Source organism: Vanellus vanellus, assembly GCF_965231255.1.
Source record: "Vanellus vanellus genome assembly, chromosome: 8".
Lineage (NCBI taxonomy): Eukaryota > Metazoa > Chordata > Aves > Charadriiformes > Charadriidae > Vanellus > Vanellus vanellus.
The window spans coordinates 14705447-14724609 of NC_138913.1; the positions used below are offsets into that span (position 1 = coordinate 14705447).

At 44.0% G+C, this 19163-nt stretch overlaps 1 protein-coding gene across 1 annotated transcript in view; it reads right to left on the bottom strand.

The window, feature by feature from the left end:
* The window catches only part of MB21D2 (Mab-21 domain containing 2), a gene marked incomplete at its 5' end in the record, with an annotated part of 60343 nt that extends 42137 nt beyond the window's left edge, over positions 1 to 18206 (bottom strand). The window contains one exon of the mRNA XM_082487306.1: positions 17996 to 18206. Coding sequence (XP_082343432.1) covers positions 17996 to 18206 — 211 coding nt within the window. The remainder of the gene's footprint in view (positions 1 to 17995) is intronic.
* Between the last annotated feature and the right edge of the window lie 957 nt (positions 18207 to 19163).

A 19163-nucleotide genomic window follows, 5' to 3' on the forward strand; every position in this document is an offset into this window, starting at 1 on the left:
TAGCACAAAGAAGGGGTTTTTTTTTGCTTACATAGTGCTAAGGTATAGAGAAAACTGAGCCAGTCTGGGCAGGAAACAATATACTGTAAACTGTGGTGGACAGAATGATCAAAATTACTTCAAGAATGGTCTTAAAAACAAAAAGGGGGGGGGGGGGGGGGGCAGAGAGCAAACACCTTTCTAGGCCATTAACAGGACACACCACAATTGGTTTCAGAGTTAAGCTGCAAATGAGAATTTGTAGTACCATTTTCCAGCTCAGTTCAAGATAACAAAGTTTCACATTAAGAAGACTGTGGTGACTTGGTCAGGCCCTCTATTGTGTGCATCTGTCTTCTCAGATCATCACTGTCATGTGCAGAGACTTCAATTTGTCTCACTACTTTGAAAAGTGCACTTTACAAACCTACAAACCTGTCAAGAAATGCAGGAACCATTGCTCCATTCACTATGGATCTTCTGTAGGAAGATTCTTGTATAAATCAAGATGCTGAGGACAGGAAAAACTGAATTGAATACTGAAGAAACACTGATTTAGAAGAGGGATAAATCCAATCCCATCCTCAAAGATTACAGTGGAAAGAACTGCATCAGAACATGTGTGAAAGGAGACAAACACTTTTCTGTTACAAACTGGAGGTAAACCTAGAGCACTGGAAAACCCTGAACACTCTGCTTGTTACCAAATAAATCCTCCTGTTTTGAATGCCTACTGGTATTAGTTCAAGATTCTTTATATAAGGAGGGCGGGGGGAGCTCTAGAAATTAATTTTATTTTTTCTTTAAAAAGTAAAAATAATAAATCTCCCCCAAAGCCTCCAAGCTTACCCTCTCTCCAGGAATTAGGAATTTGTACAAAGCATCCTTGACCTCACAAAATCACAGTTTAGAAGAAGGCTACACAGCAGCAAAGAAAAGGTGGACAAAAAAGAGTCTATATGCCACTTATACAGCACCACGTACATACCATGAATCACAGTCAGCCAAATGTTTTCATAACGTGGCTTGTATATTCGGATCCAACCAATGTGCACCAATTACCCATCCTTTCCAAATAGCTAAATACAATAGTTATTTATGGCTAGAGACATTTTGTTTCAAAATAGCCCAATGCAAAATTTGCAACATTGAAGTGAAACAAGAACATACTAGTTTGCAAGTAATCCTGCTGGCCTAGGAGATCAGCATTCCTGAATTATGGTGATTTTATTATTGGAAAGAAAGAAGCTTTTCTTTTACAGAAAACAATCATCGTGCAGTTTGGACAGAGAGCGATCACACCTCTAGATGGATGGAGAATGGGAAAGAGGGTGAAGCTTGAGTGCAAATCCAACCCTGCATGTGAAATGGAAACAACCAGTGCATTTTCACCATATGAAAGCTCTCCCCATGTGGCAGAACATGCTTGTGGCGCGTCGGTCCAGTGGCTCTGTTAGGTGTAAATGCACTTCAGGTACATTTCACTGCCGAAACAGACTGTAGTTTGGGTTAGCACTGTGCGTGTACCCAATTTAGGAGTGCTTCTGGCAATTTACAGGTAAGGAAAATATGGGTGCTGGGAAAAATAGGTCATAAAAAAACAAGACTATTTAAATGTAAAATAAAATGCAGCAAAGCAAGCTCTGTGACCACAGTAAGTCCCTTAGGAATCATGAGACTTCCTGACAGATCGCTGGTAAGCACAGACTATTTCTCCCTGCCTTAGACAGCTAACAGGATCCAGCCCTTCCCACCACTTAAAATTCAATACTGTAAGAGACTGCCGACTCCTCTGTACATCGGAAGCAATGGGAGAAGCGAACAAAGCTGCTTTACTTTCCTCTAATCTTTCTCCCTTGTGTGCCTGCACCAGATGGTGCTGAGCTGCAGGTTGGAGGGAGATAATAAACCAAGAGGAAAAAAAATGGTAATATTAGATTATAAAACAGCTGACCTTCAAATATGACGTCAGCTCCTGTTTAATTGATGGGACAGGTCCAGACAGACAGACGCATGCACACTGGGATGTCCATATTCAGCACCTTCCTGTCTAATATGGGAAGAAGCCATACGGCAACACTGTTAAGATGGTCTGTTTCAACTTTACAGGTGTGAGAATAAGCAGAGAAAAAGCCAGAGTCTCCATTTACCTTGAGACAAGGCAGACCCACTCGGGGAAAGCATTCTTGCTGAAAGTGGTTTTGCTCAAACCCCTGGTCCAGTATCACAGGTCTCTACTGATGATGACCTGTCTCTCCCACTGTAAGTGAAGTGAAATAACCCCAGAGTTAAAGAGCACAGACCTTCCAGAAGAGGAAAATTATCAAATACAAGATGGTTTTAAGCTTCTGACTACTCTGGTCCAGAGCTTTGCTTCTAGCTGCCATCACTGCAAACACTGCTATGAACAGTGGTTTTAAACGCCATGTTGAGGAGTGGGGTTATCCTGCTGCAGTCACGCACAAGCTCTGGAAAACTCCACCACCGCATACTGTAAAATTTTGCAGCCTTTTTTGATATGCTGTTCTCAAACATTTCCCACCAGCCTAGTGTTGGATGACTATTTTGTATCACATCCAGCTTTGGGATAAAGAAAGCAAATCACACTAAACAGTACTCCTGTTGCTGAAAAGGAAAGCCCTTTGCAAGGAAGATGGAGCAGTGGGAAATGCATAGGTCTGAGAGTGGGAAGCCCTGGGTGGCTCTTTGCTTCCCCTGCAAACACATGCAACACAGAAGGCGGCATCTCCCTCTCCTTGGCAAAGCAGCCATCTCCTGCCCACCTGCCACAGCTGCCGTTGCAAGTAGCTGAAAAGGGCTTTAAGACCATTAAGTGGTTTGAGAAACAGTAGATTCTGTTTTAGTGCTTTTAGTGCTCTCCAGGCAAAGGTGACAGACAACAGCCTCAGCCAGAAGAGTGCACATCTCATGTCATACTCAAGGAAGCAGCCTGCACTGTACACTGAGTCACAGGACTTTACGGCTATGTTTTGCCAGTCTCAAGGAAAATCTACACAGAGGCTCCCAGCAGCGAGGGACAAAGCCACATTGAGTGACAACACTGAACAGTTCAGTATTTATTAGACATGTACAAAAGTAAAATAGCTCGCTGTAAGCAGCTCAGCGCTGAAACACTGAATTTCAGTTTTCTTGCTGCTTCAAAGATGCTTCAATTGGGGAGGAACAAAGCCAAGAGTGGAGCCACTCAATCACTGTGTCCCAGCAGAGTGTCTGCACCCAGACACCGACACAAACATCTCTCTCTCACATCACAGCCGTACCAGGTCTGCCTGTCTCTGCTCTTTAGAGCCAGACAGATGCCTGGACATCTGCCAGCATACAGGTCTCTCACCAAACTACTGCTTCCTTGTCCTGTGAACAGCCCTGTAACTTGTTGTCATCCTTCTCAGAAACCAAAGGTTGCTGGCAGGGGAAATGCCTTCCTAAGAAATTTTGCACAGATCTTGGAACCAGGACAACAGTGATTTAACATCTACCATTAAAAGCAGTTTAAAATTTAATGGTCAGAGCATAATAAATCCTATCGAGACATTTTCAGCTTGCAAGCCAAGGCCATCAGCAGGGCAGAAATAGATTTGCTGCAAGGCAAGCAGGAACAATTTTAAGTGTATTTTGTAGAGAACACAAGCCCTGGATTGTCTCAAACCACAGCTTTGTCCAGCACCTAGAGGAGAAGACACAGGGTCAGGAAAGAAGGTACTCAAGCAACCAATATTTGCCAGTTAAAATGGACGGGACCAAGAAACAAGGAGTAAGGCAGAACAATGCTGAACGGTAGTGCAAAACTGGAGCATTATCCTCCTTGGTGCAGAACAGAATAGCAACAACCCTAAAATAACCTTATATTTTCCTCCAGAATCACACTGGGTTCTGATTTGGGTCTACGTTGCTTCTTATACTGCACTTAGCATCTCAAATAGCTGAATCACTGCCTAGTTATCAAGTGTAGCACTGAGCACCTGCATGTGTAGGAACTCCATGCTAACAGAGTTTGGATGGGACTCCAAGACGCACTGCTGGGATCTTTCAGAGATGCTGGTCACATGATTGTTCTGCCACATTGAGGACACAGATTGCTTTGCCTTCCTTTGTCAGCAGGCTTTCAAAGCAAATAGGTCCTTTTACTATCCACCAGAAGCAGAGACAGGGACTGATTAAAGAGTGCATTCCTTCACCCCTTGTTACCACACCTGCTACAAATCAAACCCACACACTCAAGCTGCCTTGCTGTGCGAGACACACAGGAAAGACACACAGGACACAGAGCTGTGGACGAAGCCAAGCTTAGTTTCCATCTTCCTCCCACATGGGTCAACAGCAGACCTCCCGTATCCTCCAACAGGAACAATTCAAGTAGCTGGAGGCTGAAGATGGGGTTGCTTCAGAATGGAGGGGACATCAAAAGTGAGAGGTTTACATCAGTGATACCACCTCCATCCTCCCACAGACCTTCTCCTCTTAGCTCCTTAGATCAATTGCCCCTGTAATTTGGGGCAATACACCACTAACTACAGCGTCTTCGATATCCCAGTCACTAAAGTTTTAATGCTTTAAAAACAAAGGGATTGGGAGAGGGGAGGGTGAAGGGAGAGGGGAGAAGCTGTGCTGTGCCAGGGAAGGGAAGAGGCCTCTCTCCAGCTCTCTGATGTTGGCTCCTGCTGTTCTAATAGAACCTTATCCGGGAAAATAAATCTTTAGTTAAAGAATGCTGCAAACAACCACAATGGGGCTTTATCGTGGCAATACCAAGCCCACTGCAGCGTCTAAAGCTCTTGGTTGAACAGAGGGTGAGCAGCAGCAACCCCACACCGTGCCGAAGTCCGCATTCCTAAAATTCCCCAGCGCATGCAGGCATGCTCAGAGAAGGCGGCTTAGTGGCTCAGGGGTTATTAGCTGAGAGTTCAGGTTCAGATGTGCCATGGGATGGAGGTCAGGGAATGGATATGGCTCCTTGTCTCTCCTGGGTTTTTATTTAAAAATCTTCAAGCATTCTCAGCATAGCACCTGCGGTGTCCTCTCTCCACCCACTATTGCACAAAGCAGTTTGTGCTTGTGTTCCTCCAGTCGTTACAGCCTGAGTAAGTGCTGTAAGGTCTCTGGGGCCACAGTGCAGGAGATCCACACTGCAGCAGCCTCCTGGGAGGTCTCAGGAAAACAGCAGCGAGCAGCTTCCACCCTACCCCCCGATAACCACCACATCAGCGTGAGGGAGGAGGATAGTGTTAATGCAGCAGGAATCAACAAGCCTGCTTGTTTCTTATTCCAAAGCGAAGACAAAGGTGGGGTTTGTTCAGCTAGGCAGTACAGCCAAGCCTTGCAAGGAACGCAGGAAAAAATGTGGGTATCTTTGGTTTTGGTTTGGACCGAGTCCCTTGAAACAGGATGGGCATAGGAGTATTTTATAAAGAAAAGTAAAAAATTGGAAATACAGAAGAAAAATACCCGTCCAGTAACACTGCTTCTCTGGAGACAAAGGGGACTGGGAGGAGGGGACAAAACAGGGAAAAAAATCCAATGTTTCAAGCTTATTTTATCCTAACTTCAGAACAGTAAGGAGTCACTAAACCTTTCCGAGTTTTAGAGCAGAAGATAAATGGAAACAAACATTTGATTTTGGGGTATATTTTAGAAAAAATATGGCACACTAACACTAAAAAAGCAGAGTTGAAATGTAGCAGGGAAGTCTGGACATAAAACAACAAAATATAAGAGCGAAAGAAGGTCCCTAAATTCCCTACACTTCCAGCATAGGAACACATATAGCAATTGGAGAAAATTAACTGTGAAGGTAGAGATTTAAGGCCTATTATTTGGTAGAAGTTCTTTGGCAAATCAGTTTGCTAGTCAAATCACATAACCCTTTTTTTTTTTTTTAAGCTATTTGTTTGCAGTGTTTAATAGGAACTTGGACTCTGAGCTGTATTTGATCGCTACAGTGCTAATAATAAACTGTTAAAATATCTTGCTCCTTCAGCTGACCAACTCCCTTAAAATGTCTTGTGGCAGAAGCCAATGTGCTGTTTGATCAGGAAATTAGTTGTCTTGGAGACATCTTCACATACAACAGCAGCTCAGTCAGTCACTTTGAGTGACGCCACCTTGCAATCTGCACATTAACTTCAAACAGAAAATGAGGATATCAAAGCCACTGAAAAGGAAATCATCACCTGCAAGAAACATGCTGTTCTTCTCCCATGCACTGTTAGCTGAAGGGAAAGCTGTAGCAAGATGAGAGTTTTGATCTCCAAATGCGCTGCTACCTCACTGCGTAATTAGGTCACTAAGAGGCTAATGGTGTTCCTGTTCATACAACCATTTATATGAAAATTATGATCTGTGCTGTTCTTTCAGAATCAGTTTCAGGTCAAACCTGCAGGCATCACTTCTAAAAAAGGAAGTTACCAAAAGGTTAGACAAAGAGGCAATCCAGAAGTGCCACCACCTAGTTATAACCTCATGGATTAGAAAGAGGGTTATAACTACAAAGCATGCGGGCTGTCCTACAGCACCAGGCATCGGTTTACAAAGACTACCAAACAGGTAACTTACAAGGTAAACCACTAAACCTAAGTTATGTGACCTGATCAAAAAAGATGCTTAACTTCTAGTCACCATCATGGAATTCTAAAATGCTTGAAAATAAAAAGTAGAACCAATCCTGGCCAGCTCAAAGACACAGACAGAGATGTATCAAACTCCCTCTCACCAGCTCTACACGCACACAAAATGCCAAGGCAGAAAGTGAGTCAAATGCCAGACAAATTAGTTTCATGCCAATGCATGTTTTACTCCATGTTTGGGATTCAGGATTATGAACAATAGGACATAAAGTCTTTAATCACCTTCAAAACACATCTTTTACCTGGCAATAGGCCTTCTGTTGGGCTTTCTCCTGCCCCGAAAGGCAGATTGATGCCCTAGCAGGTGCTGGATTTAGTGAAACATGGACCAAAGCATCCTCAATTCTCTTTAGCACATGGTCTGATGATCCAGCATAGTCAGAACTGACAGATTTTTATTCCCCTCTTGAGCCTTGAGGTCCACTGGAGATTGTGTTCCCCCAAGGCCTTATGCAAGCACAGAAAGATGCGCTTAACGCATCAACATCTTTGCTAATTCAACAGCTTCTGAAACCACAAACCTGTTAACTGTGGGTTTGCATATTTGCAGCACAGAACAAACAGGCAAGTCTCCTGCATAATTTTCTTAATACTACCACATATGACTTGGGAGTAGTTCGATTCCTGTGCAAACAGGAGTACATGCAAAGGCTTAAAAACTTTGGGAAGAAAGAGGCTTTCTCTGTATAGAACATTCCTGCCAAAGGCTCCAGTTAAAGGGAAAAAGAAAAGCCTTGTCCCAGCTGTAATGAAAGGTTCCCCTGGGCAGCAAGAAGAGTAGCTTTGCTCACAGAATATATGCATCTCAGCTGAATTAGTTAATGTGTGTTGAACACTCTGAAAATTGTGAAGTGGTTTATAAACACTAAGGATTGTTACTTATTATTGTCTTGGTGCGCAACAGTGGAAACTAGTGCCATTTACAGACACAAATTAAGAACAACAGGAGGTCTATCAATATGCTGTGGGTCTGGGGACTTTGTACATTTGTCTCCCCCACTCCTGTTTCCCTCAGACAGAAATCTCTTCCACAGGACTCCTGTAATCCTCGCAGAGCAGGGCTGGCCTTGGCCCAGTCAAGCATGTCACAGTGGAACAGTTCTGCCAAGAAGGGATGAGACCTCCACCTGCAAACATAGGTTATTCACTTCCCAACTTCTCTCCTACACTCCAAAGCACTGTCACCGCTGCCCTTGAACAGCAAATATTTTCCACCTAAATTATTTGTTTGGGGCAAAGTAAGACAGAAAATAGAATAAAAAAACCAACATATCCGTTTCATGGTAAAGAAAGGGTGAGTTAAAACGAGTTGAGAACTCAGAGTGACATACACTAGCACAATAGAGTGATTCATATACACAAGCAATGTCTTACAAAACTGGTCTCAGCACAAGAGCAGATTTTTAGACACCGATCTCTACTTGCATTGTTAAGAAGCAACTTAGATAAGAAGATGATTCTAAACCTCCTGTCTGCAGTTTGGGTGAAGATGCATGAGGGGTTGCCTAGTTTTTAAAGTAACCCAGGAGTTCACTATGTTTCCAGAACCAGAATTTAGGTTTAAGAAGATCAAAATCACTTTTTTTAACTTTGACTTTCCAGACCAACTTGTAACTTAACTCTGCATCTCTGACAATGTGCAAATAGTTTTGCTAAGTGCTTACATAACACATATGAATCCCTCTCCAAGGTAATTAAAATAACTGCACAGACACAGTCATTCTTTGATATTACAAGCCTGCATCAAAGTGGTTATTTCCAGTATCACATTGCTACCTCAACAGCATGCTTTGCACATTCACGAAATCCACAGGATATTGGGAAAAATTTGGGGTACAGGGTCAAGATTTTACAGACAACTTAGCACATAAAACAAGCCTCTGACAGATGCCAAGTCAACTTGCAATAGCTCCTGTTTCTCAATATTACACTTAGATGCACATTACAGCTTCACATCGGAAAAAAAAAAAACAGGCATTTAATTCAGAAGGTGCCACTTGCTCAGAGATATGCTGCAGTTGCAGAAAGACTTGCATTCCTCTTATTTTCCTCAAGTTACTGATTGCTTAGCACACAGTTGCGCTACTGTCCATGAAATACGGACATTTCAGCAACTCGAGCTTTGAGGGCCTAATATCAAGGGGCCAATATCAATACCTGATCTGTCATTCAGCACACTGTATGCAACTTTCAAAAGGCAAATTTCAGAGACAGAAGGCAACAGAGCCCCTGAAGTGTTGTTACAGTGACATTCCCCATGCAAATTGGTTTACAAATACCATTCAACCAAAAGTCTAAAATAAACAGCAATTCACTGTCCACTGGAACAGAAGCAAGCTCTGCTGGTTGTATCACACGGAATAACTACTGGAGAGTAGCTGTAGAGCTATCCTCCTGTCCAGATCTGCATCCATACCCAGGCTTCAGAATCATATATAACAAAGAGCAGTGGGTTTCGGCGCCACTGAATCAATATAACCACACCGCTCTTAATGCTGGCAAGGAAGAAGTGTATTTAGAAGGAGATTAGGACATTTCCCCCCTCCTCCCAGGACAAGCCTTATTTCATTTGAATGCAATCAGTTAGCTCCTTTGTTTGCACTCAACTCCAGATTCCTCAGTGCACCAGGCAATGCTGTACAATCACATTCAAGAGTGGCAATGTACAAAAAAAGTTTACACGAATTGGTCACAAAGCACCTACAAGAGCTTGCAAGCTCCTGTAAAACGCCCTCTAGAACAGGTTCCTGTCACACTGAGCTAGGGACAGAGATTAGAGTTATCAGCTTTGACACTCAGCAGGAATGTGTCACAAAGGATTAAATCATTATATCATGAAGTGTCAGCAAACGCAGCTTTCCTGCTGTTCTACCACTAAGCTATACATTAATTAGTGAGGTACAAAACAAACATGAAATATCTCCAAGCATCTGCCTGTGGATCAGGCCCAGCCAGAGCTATTAGCACAGGATTCATTTCCAAGAGGAGTGACCAAAAGCACCACCAGCTCTTCAAGAGATCCATTAAAATGCAAAGAGTAGAAGTGCTGAAGGGAAAAGCACAGAAGCTAATTGCATTGTTTGTCTTAGCATTTTTGATAGCTGTTTAATACAACTCCCATTCTCACAACCTCAGCACCTTCTAAACAAGGTCATATATGCACCACTGAATAAGAACATCCTTCCTCGAGAGAGGTGTGGAGCAGCGTCAAAAGATCCTACAACATGAACAGGACAGTTGACATAAGACATTTTAGAACAGAAAAAGCCCATTGCCCAACAGACTATGCAGTAAAGCAAGAACTGACTTTGTTATTTCTAGATGAAACTGCAAGCGTTCTCTAGCTGCTCAGCAGTTTTGGACCAAATCTTTTACGAACTCTCACTCCACCAATGGGTGGAAGAAATTCCGTGTGGTCTGGCTGCAGACCACAGTACAGAAGATCTAAGCGGACCAACAATATCCCACACATAAACCTGTAATTTTCATCTAAATTGTGACATTAGAAAGCTGTCATTGGACACCAAAAAAAAAAAAAAAGTTTTTCTGCCAATTCCTTATGGCTATCCCAGCAGGATTTCTAGCTTTGGCCATGTCTTGTGTTTTTCCCTTGCTTTCTGTCCTAAACTGCTGCTTTCTACTGCTTGGCATTGCCTGACTCTGCCAATTTACATGAGCATGCAGACTGTGCCCAGGATGCATTCTTTAAACTAATTTATCCCAATTTTGCTTTGGGATCCCTTCAGTATAAGATAAAATTACTTGCTAGAACTGCGTAACTGGGTCAGGTTGTAATCTGTCTCTCAGAGGCTGAACTGTACTTGATCTCGACGCCACTACATCAACACCCAATGACAAAGCAACTGTTTGCCTTCGCTATTTAAATACTTTCTGAGGCTAGACTCTCAAAAACAGACTTCCTTTTCCAGCTTCAGTCTCAGAGGGTTGAATGGTTAAACCATCCTATCATGAAGAACAGCAACACCAGAATGTTCCACTATCCAGCTACCACCCCACCTTTCACAGATTGCTGAAGTACGGGAAACAAGGAAAGCTTCTGGTAGTACCGAGGTCCCACTACATATCATTATATTCAGAAACTTGCGCAGGTCTGTGTAAATTTGGGGGCAGCTCAAAGTGGAACATAGGTCTAGGGTGTCCTAACTCAGTGTTTTACCTACAGAGTGATTTTCTTAGGGTGAAATGGATGCCACCCACCTCCTGTTCTACAAGCTGAAGCCACCCAGTGCTGTGCAAACTTCTGCCCACAGCCCTAAACATGAGTGGGTGGAATTAGCTACCACTGCTGTTTCAAAGACACGGATATTACGAACCTTAAAGTAATTAATCACCCCCACTCAGTGGTATGCAATGCTCGTAACAAAATGCATTAACAACCTTCTAATTAAATGCTTTAAATTAGATTAAAATCATAGTGTCTGACAGGTGAAATATAACGCGTTAACAGCATTATTGTAACTTCCTTAGCATCAAGTGTTTATTAAAAGCTCAAACGTCAAATATGTCAGGGAGAAGGGAATCTATCTTCCTCAAACTGAATGCTACAGCACATGTTGATTCCCTTACAACCGGAAAGTCACTGAAATGGTGCTTTGAAAGAAATGCAGAAAGTTTATCTAATGCAGAAGTACATGTTCAGGGACCTGTCAGGTTGGCTGAAATACTGAGGTGCAGATTAATCCACTCAGTCCAGGACAATGGCTATTTGCAGTAAAAGGGAATGCAACAGGATGGTAGAAATGAAAGCAAACAGTGGAGTTCTCTTTATTAAAGAGCAAAATCCATAGCAGCATCTGTCAATTGGAACATCAGCTGCTGCTGAAAGATTTATTTTGAATGTCTCATAAGTTGCCTTCCAGTTGCATTAGCAAAAAAAGAAGTTAACCTTCATATTTTTGTTAGTCAGACAGTAAGACAAGTTTGTGCTAACGGAAGTCATAAACCTTCACTGGATATAAACCCCATAGTTAGGATGGAGAACCTATGAAGCACGGTTGCAAGTTCCAATAAAGCTCCAGTTCAGTCTCCTGAACTCAGATCATATTACTAGTGATCAGAACAAGACTCGAGCAAACAACTTTAGACATCCACCTAAAGGTCATTTTTCAGCTCTCACCCTCGCTCCCGTGCTAGCACGCTCCTGTTGTCTCAATAAGGGAAGTTCTGTGAGTGCAACATCCAAAGCTGCCTTCTGCTTTAGCTCCCATGATAGGTCCCCTGCTCTTCCAAGCAAAAAAGCAGGGCAGACCCCCTTCTTTGCCTCCCCAGAACTCCATGTACTCTACTGCTTCTTTCATACCCTGAAGACAGGCAAATTAAAGAAAGTCTAAATGTAATATAGTATGTTGTGCAGATGAATGGGTTGTTACTCTCAGGGAATTTTATCTCCTTGTTCAGATGATACCTGGGAAAGCTACCGATGAGCAGAATTAACATTTCTCTTTTAGGCTATGGAACTTAACCCATCCCAGCTGTAAGTTGCTAAAGGAAAACAAGGCTCAGGAGGTATATTACCGTACATAATGCATTCAACTCTTAAGCCTCTCTCTTCATAGGAAATGAGCTATAGCTCTTGCTTCTCAAGTTAGTTTCGTACACTAGCATCACCCAGTCATAGGTAATGGACTCAATGGCTGGTCATTTTTCTTAGACTCAAAGAGAGTTCATAGGTCTATGCCAGAGCCTCTACCTGCAGCTGCCACCATAGGGTCTCACACAGACATGCCTGGAGGTGCAGTTGTCATCTCAATCACTGTTCACAGTGCCATGCTGAAGGAGCCTGGCAACTGAAGCCCTCTTGACTGGTCTTAACCACATTTCTTCCTAGCACTTTCTCACCTAACCAATCTTGCAGAGTACGAACTGCTACAGTCTGAACCGGACAGAGAAAGGAACACAGGGAAGGGTTTCAGAGATGTGCCTGGGAAAACCATCTTTGCAGCAAAAGGACTGCGACATGCACAGGGGCAAGAGTGTACGTGTCAAGGTCCAAAAAAAGATTCAAAAGTTTTAGCTGTACAGTGGATGGTTAAAGCCTGCAGGAACTTGGCATTTGTCAAATAAAAATTAAGAAAGACAATCCCAACTATCCAAAAGACTTGCACAGCTTGGAGATTCCCTTTGAGAAGTCCAGGCAGGACTATGACATCCCGAATCTCCTCTAGACTGGACTTTGTCTATGGGCTGCTCTGGATCTCCAAGTATCTATCTGTCTTATAAATTACCAAAGCTATAATAAAACACGTCCTCCAGCCTTCCTGAGCAACGTTGTATTTGCCTCTAATTTAGCTTCACCTACAAAAATAGCCAGCTGCCTAAAAGAAAGTCGAACAACTGGTTTCTGACTAGAATTGCTCCAAATGCTTTAGCATTCATGCAAAGTCATGTGGAAGAAAAAAGGAAAAGTCAGAAACCCAACAACTCACGTATCCTGGTTACCATCCTCCACTATAATTATAAAATTGCCCTTAAAACATAATTGCATAATTGGGCTTGGCAAGTATTCACCCAAATCTTTTACAAATATTTCCACAGACTGAAGGAACAGGCGGTGGGCAGTCTGACAAGCCTGCCATGAGAATTTGTGCCCTTAGGACATGTTCCTAGCTATTACACTAAATACTTTGCATCACAGCCTAATGTTTCAAAACAGTAGTTTAGCAAGTGAAGTACCAGCATCTTAAAACAAATTGAGAGATTTTCAAGCTATTTTCCCTGCACATATACATGGAGCAGCAATCCCTTTGAACAAAGAGATGGAGGAGGCTACCGATCCTTTTTAACTAGTTACACGGAAGGAATCCCCAGTTAGATGGAATTGGTTAACTTCTAGGAGCTATAATCAAATAGAAGTTACCAATGCCTTGCTAGGTTAGTTTACCAGCATAGAACCCTGTCCCTTAAGAAAAAAAAAAACAAAACCAAAACAACAAAACAAAGCCCCCACAACCTCATATGCAAATACAGAAACATTCAGCCTGCAGGGAGAGGAGACCCAACAGAAGCCAGAAACGAAATCTGCAATACAGTAAGGTTGTTTTTAACAGCTGTGCATTATGCATTCAGCAGCACAGGGAATGCCAGCAGGGAGCCTTTATTAACATAGGCCTCAGAGTACAGTGTGCTCCTATCATGATTGGCCTCTCTTGAGAAAAGGCGCACACACACAAAAGACTTAACCCTAGAGAGATCACTCCAATCCTGTTGCTATTTCATCAGCTCTACACCACAAGAGATACCAGAGAACTTCTGTGACGTATCATAGACAAACAGGTAACACTTCCAACAATGCCTGAAATCTCAGCTACAATAGAAGGTTTCATCAGCAAGTTATGCCAGGTAGGGAAAGGGAGAAAAAAATGCTGCACAAACCCACACAACAAAGTCAGACTACCAATGTTCTTCTGCTATACAGACCTCAGGTACAGGGAAGAACCATGAAATGCTCCTCTTGTAGAAGATGCTAATAAAAGCAAGCTGCTGTCAGGACACCTGTGTTCTCAGCACAGCAATCTGCACCTCCACTGCACATGTTTTAGGGGTCTGTCAGTCCAAGAAACAGCTGGAAGCCTTGCTACAGATGCAGGGGCCCAGCAGGGTAATGCACTCCATTTGGTAAGCTGGTATTGGCAGCAGAAATCTTTTGCTGATGCCAGCTCTGCCTCCACTATGAGTCCTGCCTCTATCACAAACACTTGCTAGTACTCCCAGCTCAGCACCGGGCAGACACCAGAGAAAAGGGAAATGCTCTCAGAATAGGCTCACCACCTCTCCTGTTATCAGGTGCTGCTACAAGCTCTCTAGAGGTCTTGTCAACAGCTTTAAGTTGCAGCTGGCTGCGGATCCTCAAAGTGTGGCCTGTCCTGGTGGGCAGCTCCTGCAGAAGTGAGATGCAACCACTGAAGCGACAAAAAGATAGACTAGAGGCCTGGAAAAAAAAAAAAACACAAGGCCACTTTAGCACCAATTTAAACCAGTCCTTCCCCTGATCTGAGTGGGGAAGACAGCAATGAGAGAAAGAGAATGGTATGAAATATCCTGAGCATCCCTCTTCTGAGTCTACAGAGAAGAAAAAGTGTCATGACAGGAAAGGGAAACAAAATACCAACCTGAAGAGCTTGAAAACTGCTCTAGATGACTGAATGCCAATGTGTGCCTGGAGTGGAGGAAACAGCTCTGTATAGTCTGTATTCATTCATGTATCCTTGCTCTTTTCTCTTGTTAAGAAGTAAAACACAGAGTCAGTATCCCTAATAACGTGAGATGGGTTGAGGCAGCAATAGCACTAGAAATTTCAAGGGGCTGTTTAATATGCAGTGTTCTAGTTCCCAAGAGCATAATATATGGCTTTTTTAAGCCTAGCACATCTGTGCATTACAACACTTTTTTACTTAGGTGCTGAACAGAAAGAGACAGGTAGTGTTTATTAAAGAAGTTCTCTGGAAGTACTTGTACTGTAGGAACAACACTCTCTAGGTCAGGTACCTCTAAAAAGTTTTTAATATAAGTGCCATGCACCTCTCATCACAATAGCGGCAAGTGCTTTAAAAATCAAAATATCATTGACTGTAATATCATCACTTGATGAAAATACTCCTTGATCACTCTTTAAGCACAAACAATAACCCCCAAACTGAGTCACAGGGAGACTAAGTGATTAGTTTCTTTCACAACTGGCAGGCAGAGACTTGGTCTCAGTCACTCCCAGCCAGCCTGCTGCCCAGAACAGAAGACTGTCTTTTCTCCACTCATTTTCTTGATTAATACAGCCTTTGACTCCTTTGAGACTCAGTTATACCTGTATCAAAGAGACAAGGAATGATCAGGCACAGCTCAGTGCGAGTACAGGAAGTTACCCAGCCAAGGTACCAAAAGACACCTGTTGTTTCAGTGTAGGGTATTCGCAAAACCATATGGTCTTGGTGACTATGAATGGGATGCCCACGAACTGTCCACATTCAGAAAATACTCACTTCCCCCACCAGACAGGTAGGTCATTTGCAGTCCTATTCTAATGCTTGGGGCACAAGATTCTGGACAAAGGCATGACAAGCAGTACCTCTCCCTAATTTTATCATAGCCCAACTCTTGAGATCTCCCAGAGTTCAGTTGCTAATAGCCAGGGCAAGACAACACAGACGAAAAAGAGTTAATATAAAATAGAAAGAAAAGACCTGACCTAGAGGGCAAGCTGTGCAGAGTACAAACATCTGAGAATCTGCACAAAGTCTCCTCGCCTATCATTCATCCACCAATTACACACCAATGTAATTAAATCAGGAAAGCTACGTTTAATTTTCCTATCATCACCCGATGAGATAAGAGCAGTACGTATGGGAGGGATCAGGCACAGGGGAAAGAGCTATTTATTAATAAGTTAAATCCTTTTAGATTTAAGAGCCTTTCTAGCTAAGAAGGGTCTGATCCACAAACACAACTTCTGGGTCTAATGAAGACAAATGAGACAACCCATCTCCATTTCTGTCCTGGGCTTGGTCCTCAAGTCTCTTCTTTTATTCAGAAACAAGTCTCACTGAAAATTGCCAGGCATAATTTTAACAGAAATACAGCTTTTGTTTAAACCCTGGTTTTAGTTTATATATTTAAAAGTGAAGAACACTCATCTCGTAGCCATTATATTAAAAAAGACAGCCACATTAATTTACGTTATGTCTAAACAGCCTAAGGCTCCCTGTTTTCATGAACAGCCAAGCACTAGGGTGCATTTGCAGAAATGCAAGGCACACTGCAGCCCGTTCTTCTGTCTTTCTTCTATTGCCTTCTCCCACATGAGGCAGGAAGAAATGCTGTGGTCCCTGTCCCCTGAAGAGACTAGTAATGCTTAAACAGGATCGTGTAAAGGTTTCTCTACTGGCTAGCCACACACCCAGAACTGCTGGTCTGGCTGTTTTCTCTCCACTTCTCTTTGCTTCGTCCTATCCAGCCCTGCTTCCTCAGCCAGTTATTTAAAGCCCTGATTGAAAAATGTGTCAGACCATAATAGCGGATGACTTCCACAGGATCAGGTTTTCAATAACAAAAATCCTACAGGCTTTGATGCAACCATGGCTTCACCACATCATTTTTTTTTAAACAGGAAGGGAAAAATATTTATAATAGCAACTATAAATATACACACTACTGACTTCAACTCGTTGTCCTTGTTCTCAAGCTAAATTTAGTCTGCTATATCCTGTCCAGCCCTTAGTGAAAACACAATACACACTCAAAATTGTGCAAATCCCACAGCAGGCAATTACACCTATCCAGGTACCTTGCAAGATAACCAGATGGACGTGTATATTCTCATTTAGTGAGTGTAGTTATGTTCACAGCTATAGAGCAAGTGACTATTATAGCAATTATCCCCCCGATACAGAAAATAATTATTATTGTGATAGGATAGCTCTGTGCTTCTGAATGAGAAAAGTGATGTAGGTTACTCACAGTGTACATGTAGATCATACACTTGGTTCCTGCCAAATACACTTTAAGGGTGTATGGGCACCTCTGAGCTACAAAGAACCATTCACTGGCCACACCTGTGGTTTACCCATGTCCTTATGTTACATGCAGAAATATTTGAGAGATTGATTCAAACCTGAGTGACTGATTTCAAGGTCCAACCTGCACGTTAAAGAGCATCCTTTCGTATCCTGAAGGGTCTCATTCGTGTGAGTGATTTCTTAGTTAAAACAAGGTAAATATTTATCAGGAACTGACTACCTAGAGAATCAGAGTGGTTAGTCATTGCACTGGTAATCTTAAGAAGCCTTAGTCATGCCAGAGCCCAGGTGATTTCTGCAAGGGCCAACACATGTTTCACCCTGGTTTGAGGATCCCTGCCCACGATTCAAAGTTTCAGGCAGATGAGGACTCCCCTGCCACAATCTGACTTGCTCCACTCGCAGCAAGTTTTGAAACCTAAGCAAGAAACGCAGTTCAGAGGATGCTCCTGTACAAGCATGAGCCGGTCTAAAAATCAAAATAAGCGGTCCAGAAAAAAAACATTTGTGTTTCCTATAGCCCTGATAGTTGGGGGAAAAAAACAATAAAGGGTCGGGCTCGCCTCACCTCCAGCCCTGCTGCCTCGCGTGTTTCTCGGGCACCGGCCAGCCCTGCGACCCAGCCTTTCCTCTGTGCTTATAAATACATCGCTGCTAAAGGCTAAGTGGATAGGACAGGAAAAAATAGTTTTCTGGGGGTGAGACCCGCCCTACGGCCGGGGACCCTCCAGCTCGGTGTGCCCGCGGCGGGGGGAAAGGGTCCGCCGGTGCCGCACCGTCGGGGAGCCCTACCCCTGGGTCCCCGGCCGGCATCGCCCCTGCCCCCGCCCCGCACGGTCCCTGCCCTACCCAGCATGGAGAAGATGAAGTCCTTCGCCGTGTGGATCTCCAGGGCTCGCTGGTCGTCGTATTCCCTCTGGTCGTGTTTGGTGAATTCCTGGATGAGTTTATTCAATTCCTCCACCCTGGCTCCTGATCGGAAATCCAGCTCCGGGAAGGGAGGTTTGCTGTTGGTGCCGGCGGACCCTGCCTTGCTGGCGAGAGGCGCCGCCATCTTCATGCAAAAAAAAAAAAAAAAAAAAAAAAAAAAAAAGGAAAGAAAGGGAAAGAGAGGGGGTGGGAAAAAAAAAAAAAAGGAGGGGTTTGCAATGTTGCAATGGAAGAATGGAAGCGGCGCCGCAGCGCAGCGGCAAGCCCGGGCGCGGGGGCTGCCTGCGCGGCGCGGAGCGGAGCGGAGCGGTCCGCGGGAGGCGCGGAGCGGCGCCGGGCGCCGCGATCAACAAGCGGCCGCGCCGGCTGAGCGCCCCCCCCCTGCCCCGCCAGCCCCACCGCGCCCGCCCGCCCGCGGCACCGCGGAGCCGCCCGCCCGCCCGCCGCCGCCGCCGCCGCCGCCGCCGCCGCGCTGGGGGCCGGGCTGGAGCGGAGCGGGGCCGCCTGCTGCCGGGGCCGCCTGCTGCCGGGGCCGGGGGCCGCGGGGGGGGCTTGCTTCTCTGCCGGCGTCACGGCGGGCGGGGGATGAGGCTGGAGCCAGACCGCTGGCTCCGGGTAAAATTCCTTTTTTTTTTTTTCCTTCTTTTTTTTTTTTTTTAAATTAAATTTAATTTTAAACTTTCAGCAAAAGCCTTGTCCTGCAAACGGATTAATAACCGGCTGGGAACTCTGCTCCTCCCACATGTTCCTGAGGCATTCTGTGCTTATTCCTTTTTTGCTCCGTAAGGCATCCTGACGATTGTTTTATATATATATATATATATATGAAGTAATTTTATGGTATGTTTTAGAAGCAATGACCAAGATAAAGTATCCTCACTGCAGCACTTGAGACCAACCCTGCCTAGAAGCTCCTGGGAGCTACATAGACAAAGGATAGGAGGGAAAATGGGATCTCAGAAGACTTTCCTGAGGTCAAGCAGCCTGTGGCAAGGAGCCCAGACCTCTGATGTCCATCCATTCCCTCATTGTCAGCACTATATGCTTTACTTCTGTATGTATTTTTAATGCCTTCTAACTTTTCAAC